The 12,245-nt window shown below is 44.6% G+C and overlaps 1 protein-coding gene across 10 annotated transcripts in view; it reads right to left on the reverse strand.

The window, feature by feature from the left end:
• Window positions 1-12,245, reverse strand: part of LOC139388722 (FCH and mu domain containing endocytic adaptor 2) — a 96,293-nt gene that overhangs the window by 45,169 nt on the left and 38,879 nt on the right. For all 10 annotated transcript variants that reach the window (XM_071135587.1, XM_071135589.1, XM_071135582.1 and 7 more), the window contains exon 8: window positions 6,685-6,781. In XM_071135587.1, the coding sequence (XP_070991688.1) occupies window positions 6,685-6,781 (97 nt within the window). The remainder of the gene's footprint in view (window positions 1-6,684; window positions 6,782-12,245) is intronic.

Here is a 12,245-nt window from a genome sequence, read left to right on the forward strand (position 1 = left end):
CTTGACTAGTTTAAAAAAAAGGTTGAATAAAAATAAATAAGAGCTGTGGGGAAAAGCAACACTCACGATGAATGTGCGTGTCAATAGTACAAGGCCCCATATGACGTTGGCACAATAACAAGTCAGACAGTCAAAAGCTAGTGTGAAATGGTGACTTTTACCTTGTTTTACGTGAATTTTTTTAGAGGAATAATCTATGAACAATAAATGAATTCCTATTAACATAAGATTAAACTGGTATAGTCTATAGTAGGTGGAATAACTATGATTTTATCCCATTTTGTTATCTATTTCGTCCGTTGATAAAGCAATGTTGGGATTCCGTGACTACACAGCCTACTCAACAGAACACAGATCCGTTCCAAGTGCCTTTTTGGGCATTTTCCTTTGTAGTTATCTTCTTAAAAGCTCATGCACAACACACAGTCTGCGTTTACTAGCCTATACCAGACCATGGAAAGAGAAAGAAGAGAGGGGAGGAGACCAGCCTTGGGCATGATTTTATTTCCATGGCACCAAAATGCCTTGACCTGAAAAAACAAAGCTAATGATATTTTAGTCAAACATATACGGCAACAGCGGTTCAATGCAGCCTTCCCCAGAGAACGTCAGTCGCGGGCAGAATTGACGCATTGTTCAGGGCGCGCAGAGCTTGGAGAAGCGCATGGAAGCGGCGAGTCACGAGAGGCACGCATCACGCCAAGTGAAGTGGATAGAGTTCACCAATGACCGATCTACTCTACTGTGCAATATCAGACCGTCTACCGTTAGCTCTTCACCGCCGGCTAACACACACTGACGTGACTGCTGTTTGTGTGTGCGCTCCGTTCCAATCAAAACAAACGCTACGCTCATCCAGGAACTAGTTCACGAGAGAGAGGAGAGGAGAGGAGAGAAAAGAGAGAAGAGAGAGAGAGACCCTTGCTCAATGCCTAATCCACACAGTGCTGACATGAAGCAGGTATATTTACTTAGCCAAGAGGGAACACTTACATTTACCATAATCTCCAAAAGTATTAAACAGTTGCTGCCATTGCCAAACACCCCATAGTAACCAATTCTAAGAGAATAATAAACATATTTGAAAGAACATTTCTAAAGCATATACTTAGGCTACTCCACATTGCATGACTGACCAAAACGGCTATTGCCTGAAATAAAGCAAGAACAATGCAGGAACCTTTCGCTGACAGCATCCTAAAATTGCATCTGACAATATTTACGCATACATGGACTACAGCAAAAAACCTACAAACTAGACACGCTAATCTTACCTAAATCTGCACAGGCGGCATTGGGAACCGTTTAAACATTTCATAAACAGACAGACGACTTTGTTTATATAGAGGAAGAGGTTTCTTTTCTATTTCTCTCTTTGAGAGAAGCATGCAGTCGAGTCACACATGAGCGGAGAATGGTTTTTTAAATTGCGCTTCATATGGTGCTCGGAGCGGAGCGGGGAGAGAGGGAGAGGGGCGGAGGGGTTGCGTGTCTGGCTAGCAGCCAGTTGACAGCTCAGCTGGATATCGGTGAACACTGCGAACCCCCCCACCCACCCTCGCAGCGTGTCACTTTAGGATTGTTTCCGCAGTAGAAAGTTTATTCAAGCTCCCTCTCTCTAAAAGGCACTGGACCGGCCATCCGTTCAGCTATTTCATCAAGGGACAGGCAGGTTATTTTTCTGACACGGCCTAGGCCACGGTGCGATCTCTAATGAACAGCTTGATGAGGGGAGGAATTTTACAACTGTTTTCAGCCCTCAATTAATTCTGCTGTCAAAACAAAATGAAGGCCGCTGCAGTCCGGACGCCACGTCTGGACACAGAGGTCAAGGGTCACCATTTGTATACACACAAACACACCCCAAGTTGGGCACATTGTGTCGGCTACTTGATAGGATGTGGCGCAAGCCCCTGGGAAAGCCACAATGCATAACACAACATCGGCTGTAACCATAGATAACTCCTTCACCAGGAGTCAAAAGGATGGCATAAGCTATTCATGAATATGGAGATGAGAGAAGGGTGTGTAAGGAAAAGATGTGAATAATGCCCCATTATCTTTGCCATATTTACAGTGCCTTGGGGAAAGTATTCAGGAAACTTGACTTTTTCCAAATTTTGTTAGGTTACAGCCTTATTCTAAAATTGATTAATTAGTTTTCCTCCTCATCAATATACACATACAATACCCCATAATGACAAAGCAAAAACAGATTCAGAAATGTTTGCTAATTTATTAAAAATAAAAACTGAAATATCACATTTAAATAAGTATTCAGACCCTTTTACTCAGTACTTTGTTGAAGCACCTTTGGCAGCGATTACAGGCTCGAGTCTTCTTGGGTATGACGCTACAAGCTTGGCACACCTTTATTTGGGGAGTTTCTCCCATTCTTCTCTGCAGATCTTCTCAAGCTCTGTCAGGTTGGATGGTGAGCGTTGCTGCACAGCTATTTTAAGGTCTCTATAGAGATGTTCTATCTGGGTCGTTCCAAACTTCTTCCATGTAATAATGACGGAGGCCACTTGGGACCTTCAATGCTGCAGAAATGTTTTGGTACCATTCCCCAGATCGGTGCCTCGACACAATCCTGTCTCGGAGCTCTACGGTCAATTCCTTCGACCTCGTGGCTTGTTTTTTGCTCTGACCTTATATAGACAGGTGTGTGCCTTTCCAAATGTCCAATCAATCGAATTTATCACAGGTGGACTCCAATCAAGTTGTAGAAACATCTCAACGATGATCACTGGAAACAGGATGCACCTGAGGTCAATTTCAAGTCTCATAGCAAAGGGTCTGAATACATATGTAAGTACTTTAATGCCTCATTTTGCCAGAGGCAAAAATGTCTAAAATCCTGTTTTCGCTTTGTCATTATGGGGTATTGTGTGTAGATTGCTAAGGATTTGTATCTATTTAATCAATTTTAGAATAAGGCTGTAACGTAACAAAATGTGGAAAAAGTTGTGGGGTCTGAATACTTCCCGAAGGCACTGTATGTGATAATCAACCCACTTTCTTTAGGCCTACCATGATTGGCTTTAAGATTAGGAGCTAATAAACTCCTGACACGCAAGGTTTTACACAGACGAGAGTGTGAGAGAGTGCAAGACCAACCGAGCAAGAGAGAGGGAGAAGGAGTTATCCCATTTGGAGAGATTTCCCTTGATTACTGTAGCATGTCGTAGTTTACACAAGAGCCAATGTTGAGCTCCTGACCTCCAGAAGAGCTTGGTTCCGGCTGCTTAGTTCAGTCTTCAGCCTCAACACAGCAATGTGTGTGTGTGTGTGTGTGTGTGTTTGTGTGTGTGTCTATATCTCCGTCATCATTTCCGATGACCGAAAATAGCTTCTGAACCGCAGAACAGTGATCACTAACCTCGATTTGGATGACAATTTCTACTTCAATGAGTCAGCAGCTCTGGATGTTCTGCTTTCTCCGGACCAGGCACTAATCCCCGGCACTCGAAAGAGAAAGCAATGGCGCCAGAGGCAAACGAGCCGGCATCCTGACAAGACTATGTTGGCGAACAAATAAACCGCCTCCACCCTTCATTCTATTGGCAAATTTACAATCACTAAAGAACAAACTGGAAGAGCTCCGCTCGAGACTATCCTATCAACAGGACCTGAAGTACTGTAATATTCTATGTTTCTCGGATGAAGGACATGGATAATATACATCTCGCTGTTCCTTTTCCATAAATCATCTAGACCGGACGGCTGCCTCAGGTAAGAAAGAGGGGGGGGGGGCGTGCTCTTAACAACAGCTGTTGTGCGATCTCTAATATTAAGGGAGTCTAGAGTCTTTGATCGCACAGGTTAGAATACTTCATGATAAGATGCAGACCATACTATTTTATTTTCGTAACTGTCTATTTACCACCACAAACCGATGGTGGCACTAATACTGCACACAACAAGCGTTATAGGGCTGTACGCAAACAAGAGGTGGCGCTTCATGTGGCCAGTGACTTTAATGCAGGGAAACAGGACCCAGTTCTCATTTTTACTAGCATGTCACCTGTGCAACAAAACTCTTGATCACCTTTACTCCACACACAGAAATGCATAAAGCTCACCCTCGCCCTCCCTTTTGCAAATAACTCATCCTTTGGATTCTTCTTTACAAGCAAAACAGAAAAGTACCAGTGATGCGCTCAATACCGAAGTGGTCTGATGAAGTGGATGCTAAGTTACTGGACCGCTTCGCTAGCACAGACTGGAATATGTTCCAGGATACATCCGAAAACATTGAGGAGTTTTACCACATCAGTCACCGGCATCATTAATAAGTGTATCGACGACGATGTCCCCATAGTGACCGTACGGACATATCCCAACCAGAAGCCATGAATTACTGGCAACATCGACACTGAGCTAAAGGCTAGAGCTACCGCTTTCAAGGAGTGGGACACTGATCCGGACGCTTATAAGAAATCCAGCTACGACCTCAGACGAGCCAAACAGGCAAAGCGTCAATACAGGACTAAAATCGAATCCGGCTCTGATGCTCGTCAAATGTGGCAGGGCTTGCAGACTATCACGGATTACAAAGGGAAACGCAGCCGCAAGCTTCCCAGTGACACAAGCCTACCAGACGCGCTAAATGCCTTACATGCTTGCTTTGAGGCAAGCAACACTGAACCATGCATGAGAGCACCAGCTGTTCCAGACTACTGTGCTCTTGCTCTCTGCAGCCAATGTGAGTAAACAGGTTAACGTTTACAAGGCCACAGAGCCAGATGGATTACCAGGACGTGCACTCAGAGCATGCGCTGACCACCTCTCCCTGACCACCAGAGTAACACCTACATGTTTCAAGCAGACCACCATAGTCCTTGTGCTTAAGAACGTCAAGGTAACCTGACTAAATGACTATCACTCCGTAGCACTCGCATCTGTAGCCGTGAAATGCTTTGAAAGCCTGTCATGTCTCACATCAATACAATCATCCCAGATACCCTAGACCCACTCCAATTTGCATACCCCCCCAACAGATCAGATGACACAATCTCTATTGCACTCCACACTTCCCTCTCCCACCTGGACAAGAGAAACACTTATATGAGAATGCTGTTCATTGACTACAGCACAGCGTTCAACACCATAGTGCCCTCCAAGCTCATCACTAAGCTCAGGACCCTAGGACTGAACACCTCCCTTTGCAACTGGATTCTGGACTTCCTGACGGGCCACGGCTCCAACACTGTTACAGGCTTTGTTTTTGTTTTTTACTAATTTAGTGGGTGCTCATGGTGGGTGTTTTTAGGTCCCAGTTGTTGTTGCTGCTATGCAACTTTCAGTGGACACCCCCAAGAGTGTATTTTATAACCCCTTCTAAAACCCCACCTGTGTCGTTTTGGTAGTTGTCAGTGAATGTTTGTTAGTACCCTCTTTTGTTTGAGCAACAGTATTTGGTTTTCTTGCTGGGAAACGTAACACACCGTCATTAAGTTTGCTGACAACACAACGGTGGTAGGCCTTATCCCCAACGATGATGAGACAGCCTGTAGGGAGGAGGTCAGTCAATTTGAAGGCCCACAACAACCTCTCCCTCAACGTCAGCAAGACAAAGGAGCTGATTGTGGACTTCAGGAAACTGAGGGCCGTGCACGCCCCCCATCCATATCGTTGGGGCTGTAGTGCTTCAAGTTCCTCGGTGTCCACATCACTAAGGAATTAACATGGTCCACACACACCAACACAGTCGTGAAGGCACGAAAACGCCTCTTCCCCCTCAGGAGGCTGAAAAGATTTAGCATGGGCCTTCAGATCCTCAAAAAGTTATACAGCTGCACCATTGAGAGAATATTGACTGACTGCATCACCGCTTGGTACGGCAACCGCTTGGCTGCATCCGACCGCAAGGCCCCACATAGTGCGTACGCCCTAAAAATTGGAAGGCCCTAAAAGGAAGGAAGGCCCTGAAAATGGTCAAAGACTCCAGCCAACCAAGTTATAGACTGTTCTCTCTGCTACCGCATGGCAAGCGACATTGATGTCAATATCCACTGGACCCTAAACAGTTTCTAGCCCCATGCCATAAGACTGCTAATTAGTTAACCAAATAGCTACCCGGACTATCTGCATTCACTCCTTTGGCTCATCATATATGTTGCTGTTATTATCTATCCTGTTGCCTAGTGACTTCACCCACCTATATGTACATATCTACCTCAATGACCTCGTACCCATGCACATCGACACAGTATATATCCAAGCTATCATGTGTGTAAACGCTCCGACCACTGTCCCAGCTTGCATGGTGTCACATGCTAAGTGGAATATCACCTACCTACCTTTACAGCAGATTACATATATTGAGTCAGATGGCCTTTTACAACCTCTCATTACTGCTCTCTCATTGGCTAACTCCCTATCATAGGCCCCTATCCATCTTAAAGACAGAAAGTTACTTTCAAGGAAGTGGCCTCTAATAAACGGACACTGATACAGGGTCAGATTCAGCCACATTGAAGGAGTAAGTATAGAAGTTGCCCCTAAATAACCACTGATCCACAGTCAGATTCAGGCATACTGAAGGAGTAGACAAATTATATAAAATTGCCCCTAACCACTGAAGTGCTTCACCAGTCATACACAATAACATGTGTGTAATACATCTGCATACGTGTTTTTCCTATCATGGCAGGTGTATGTGCGTGTAAGGCATCTTACCTGGTCTCTCTTTGCCCGTTCCTTTACTTTCAGCCAGTTTCTGTATCAAGCCCTCCACAGAGGTGTTCTCCATGTTCCCCAAAAACTCTGTATGGACCTGCAGAGGGACAACGCAACAAACACATGGGGTCAAGAGGTGCCTTTCGTTTACAGATTGAGTAAGTTAGAATTTTGTCCCCAAAATGTATATTATATAAACTCAGCAAAAAAAAGAAAACAGCCCTTTTTCAGGACCCTGTCTTTCAAAGATAATTTGCAAAAATCCAAATACCTTCACAGATCTTCACTGTAAAAGGTTTAAACACCGTTTCCCATGCTTGTTCAATGAACCATAAACAATTAATGAACATGCACCTGTGGAACGGTCGTTAAGACATTAACAGCTTACAGACGGTAGGCAATTAAGGTCACAGTTATGAAAACTTAGGACACTTTCTACTGACTCTGAAAAACATCAAAAGCAAGATGCCCAGGGTCATCTGCGTGAACGTGCCTTAGGAGGCATGAGGACCGCAGATGTGGCCAGGGCAATAAATTGCAATGTCCATACTGTGAGACGCCTAAGACAGCGCTACAGGGAGACAGGACGGACAGCTGATCATCCTCGCAGTGGCAGCCCACGTGTAACAACACCTGCACAGGATCGGTACATCCGAACATCACACCTGCGGGACAGGTACAAGATGGCAACAACAACTGCCCGAGTTACACCAGGAATGCACAATCCCTCCATCAGTGCTCAGACTGTCCGCAATAGGCTGAGAGAGGCTGGACTGAGGTCTTGTAGGCCTGTTGTAAGGCAGGTCCTCACCAGACATCACAGGCAACAACGTCGCCTATGGGCACAAACCCACCATCACTGGACCAGACAGGACTGACAAAAAGTGCTCTTCACTGACGAGTCGTGGTTCTGTCCCACCAGGGGTGATGGTCAGATTTGCGTTTAGGAATGAGCATTACATCGAGGCCTGTACTCCGGAGAGGGATCGATTTGGAGGTGGAGGGTCCGTCATGGTCTGGGGCGGTGTGTCACAGCATCATCGGACTAAGCTTGTTGTCATTGCAGGCAATCTCAACGCTGTGCATTACAGGGAAGACATTCTCCTTCCTCATGTGGTAACCTTCCTGCAGGCTCATCCTGACATGATCCTCCAGCATGACAATGTCACCAGCCATACTGCTCGTTCTGTGTGTGATTTCCCGCAAGACAGGAATGTCAGTGTTCTGCCATGGCCAGTGAAGAGCCCAGATCTCAATCCTATTGAGCACGTCTGGGACCTGTTGGATCGGAGGGTGAGGGCTAAGGCCATTCCCCCCGAAATGTCCGGGAACTTGCAGGTGCCTTGGTGGAAGAGTGGGGTAACATCAGGGACACATTATTCAATTTCTGTTAGTCACATGTCTGTGGAACTTGTTCAGTTTATGTCTCAGTTGTTGAATCTTATGTTCATACAAATATTTACATGTTAAGTCTGCAGAAAATAAACGCAGTTGACAGTGAGAGGACGTTTTTTTTTTGCTGAGTTTATAAATAGTTTATGGTTAGTGAATGCCATTTTGTGAGATACTTCTCCTTATTAGCTGAAATCATAGTTTTTTCAAAGCAATTTTAGCTGTCAACCTAGCTGTTCGGTTCGACCAGATGCACAAATCATGGGAATTTGTTGCCCTATGCAGAACGTTTCTCCCTCCAAGGCACGTGTTGCTCGGCAACCGCCCTGAACAGGCCTGCTCCCTCTGGATAAAGCCAGTGTAAGAATGCTAACAAACGTTTGTGCCATGAAACTAAATAAATGCTGCATTGACCCACACAACTTAAGTGTTAGATTCATCATAGTGTTGTTAGACAAAGTAAGGAAAGTGAACTTCAAAAATGTTGTTTTATTGGAATTTGCAGCTGTTGTTGGTAAGTAATGAATCTGCTAGCTTCTGATAAGACTCATGGAATCTTTATCTTGGAGTTTGCACTTTTGGGACTATTCCATTGGTTCCATTGTACAGGGCAAACTAAATCAAGCTCAGCTCAAGCATTTTCACATGTATTTGACCACGGTATGGCATCAATACAGTTAGCATTATATGAATAAACAAAAAAATAACTTGAAGAAATGAAGGCAGAGAGGCAGACACTTGGAATACGACACACTTGAAAGGGTGTTGATTGAGTCCATTGAGGGCACACTCTGTGGTAGTAGTAACACTGGGAGGTGCTTGTGCAATGAAAAAAATGGGGCAGTGGGTGTGTGACAGAGAGTGGGTGTGCCTGTATCTGTGTGTGTGTGCCTGTATCTGTGTGTGTGTGATAGTCATGTGTGAGACGGAGAGAAAGGAGGGAGAATGTGTGTTTATTTGCTGTGTGGTGTGTGATGGTTTGTGTTTTGAGTGACAGCTCGTGTCCTTGGGGACTGCTCTCTGGGTGTCTCTGATTTTAGAATGCTCAGAAGGAGTGACACATTCAATATGGCTCTGTGCTTTTCACTGTATACTCCCTCTAAAACACTGTACTACCCAGTGTTTGCTTTGCTCTGTTATTTAAAAAACATATACAAATCTCTGTACAATGTGTCTCAATGGCCTGTGGAGACTGGCTTACATAATACATTTTGGTATGGTTTTGTGTCGGTAGGTTTGTTGTTGACAGAGCGGTTTCCTGATGCCCTCTGGGTGCTATCACAGGAAGGATGGCGTTTGTTTATTTGTTTAGGATGTCAGTGGCGTGTGTGTCAGTGTGTGTGCGCCGTTTGTGTGTGGATGTCAGTGGTTGTGTGTGTGTGTGTGTGTGTGTGTATCTGTGTGAGACTGTATCGGGGAAGGGTAAAAGGACCAGACAGATGACGAACAGGGACTGACTGACTGTGCCATCTTGCCAAACGATTCAGATGTGCGTGATACTGTAAGCACAACAGAGTACCTCCATCCACTATCATGACCATACATACACGTCTCCCCCTCCCCCCTCCTGAGCCCCTCCGGCAAGGCGGAGTGCATTAGCCCCCTGCACCCTCACGGGGGGGGTGGGGGGGGGGCCTTGGCGAGGTCGAATGCTCACTCCAGCACACGCGATATGTCAGGTGCTCTAGCCCAGCTGCTCACTGCTGCCGTGAGGAAATGCACTGTAATCTCATCACCTGCGTCTCACACACACACAACCCCCCCTCAAACCCCTCTCTACCGGTAGTGATTTTTCACACATGCACAAAAAAAAAAACACACATTCGCACTCAAGGGCACTTCCCTCACACACAAATGCTCGCTTACAAATACAAACATTGCACGCACAACAAACAAAGACTACACACACACACACACACACACACTTGCCCTCCTGTGACTCTCTGCACAGCAAGGAGGCATATCGTTGTAAAAATATCAACCAGAATAAACACGCAGTAGTAATGAAGTAGTACCATATGACTTTTAGTTAAATTGTCCACATTCTAATATATATATATATATATATAAATACATAAATAATAGTACATGCCAAAAAACAACATATGGGTGTTCCCAGGAATCGAACCCAATATCTTGGCTTTGCAAGCTCCATGCTCTCTCTACCAACTGAGCTACAGAGGACCTCATTCTCCTCTTAAACCACATGGTACCGTGTGACCTCACATCCCCTCTTTACTTCCATGCAGTCTCTTTACATCCTCCCCTCTTCCCTCCTCTTTTCCCATGCCGTGGTCTTTAGTGGTTTCTATTCATGTCCAGAGAGGAGAGGGGTAGTATAACTAGAAAATGTCTGAGACATGCAGAATGCCACACCACTGTTTAGACCCCAGCCCCAGGTTAACATGAAACTACACTTAACGCCAGGCTAGCCAGTGTGCCAAACAGCCAAACTGGGGCTGTGTGCATGTCGGTACACATTGTGGTCACCTGGCCAGTTAATGTGTGTGTGTGTGTTTGAGTCACTAGACCGTATTAATTATTTAAGTGTGTTGATGTGTTTGGAAAATATGGATTGTTTAAGAGTGTGTTTACTTGACCATGTGTGTGTACAGTGTAATGTCCTTTTGCGTGTGCAGAGGCGTCATGCCTACATGGGGCACAAGGGCACATCCGATTTTCCCTGTTTTAAAACGTTGCAAGGATTACTAAACTTCATTTTTAAGCCCATGTTTTATCATCATTATTTAGTTGTATTTTTGAGGAGGCACACTGGACCAGGCAAAAAGTACCCCCCCCCCCCATTTTAGTTGCCGGTGATGGGCAGGACTCACAGGAGGTATGTTTGTCAATGAATATGATTAAGCTATGCAGCCTATTGATTCCTTCTTGATGAATAAATAAAAAAAAATGTTTTGTTGTTTCTCTGTAATAACAGCCACCTAGCAATCTTATGAAGTTGGCTTCAGCTAGCCAGCTAGAATGGGAATCTCCCAACCTCACAACTGCCTACCAAGCCATTTCTGGCTATTAATCAGGTCATAGTTAGACAAGCTGCTCTCTTAGCTGGCATGCCTGCTGGAAATGTGGCTACACTTTAGAAAAGCAAGCTATTATAAATGTAATAAGACTCACATTCCTTTCAATATTTTACCCAGATTTTAGCAGAGAAGCAAATTAGGTTTCTTAAAAAAAAAAAAAAAGCACCAGTCAGGATACAAACAGCGTATGCTTAGATACGGGGAAAAAATACTTGGTTCACAAGTAAATCAGGCACCTTATGATAATGAATCTACAAATTATCATGATATTATGATGCCATGATATGTACCTGTATTGATCATGTATGTTATGATCCCATGTACTATGTTGTCATTTGGATGTAATATCATAGGCATGTTAATGCAGTATATTGAGATGTGTGATTTTACAACAGTCAGAATGACACACTCATTGAAATGACAATTTAACAGGTAAAGATAATTTATGCAAAAAAAATGGATTTGTTTTACATGGCATAAAATATTATGGTTCTAGATTGCAGATTCCATCCTCACACACTTTGTGCCCCCTCTAAAATAATGGGAGCAAGACACCCCTGTGCGTGTGTACAGTATATTGACAGTGTGTGTATTTGTTTGTCTATAGTGCTGGTCAAGTAAGTATACCGTGTGCGTGCGTGTTTGCATATCTGGGCCGAGTTTGAGCGCCTGTGGTCTAACTGATGAAGCAGTATCTTGCACGATTAGAGTGGCCACATTCTCCCTCCCTCGCTCCGATCCCACCTCTCCCTCTCCCCTCCAACCTGGTTTAAAGGGTATTCATCACGGAATCACAATTACTTGGGCTGCCTGCGCGTCATTTCCCAGCTGTTTGGGACAGCACTCACCCACCTTTAGGCTCTATTTTAATTAAGCCCAGCCCAGCCTAGCCAAGCTAACAACATTGTCCTTCTCCTGTTCAAATGCATGGTAAGACAGGAGCTTTAGGGCAGAGAGTGGGGCTGTGGCTCCCCCTGTGGACACTACTGGGACTGCAGCAGCAACAGCCATTGCACAGTACACACAGTGGAGCGGAGTTTCTTTTCAGTTGTCTATTCCGTCAAGTAGTAAAACCTCTAGAATTTCTTTAAGAATATCTATCACAGAAGATAAACATTTGAGATAAAA

The sequence above is a fragment of the Oncorhynchus clarkii genome, chromosome 29 (assembly GCF_045791955.1).
Source record: "Oncorhynchus clarkii lewisi isolate Uvic-CL-2024 chromosome 29, UVic_Ocla_1.0, whole genome shotgun sequence".
NCBI lineage: Eukaryota > Metazoa > Chordata > Actinopteri > Salmoniformes > Salmonidae > Oncorhynchus > Oncorhynchus clarkii.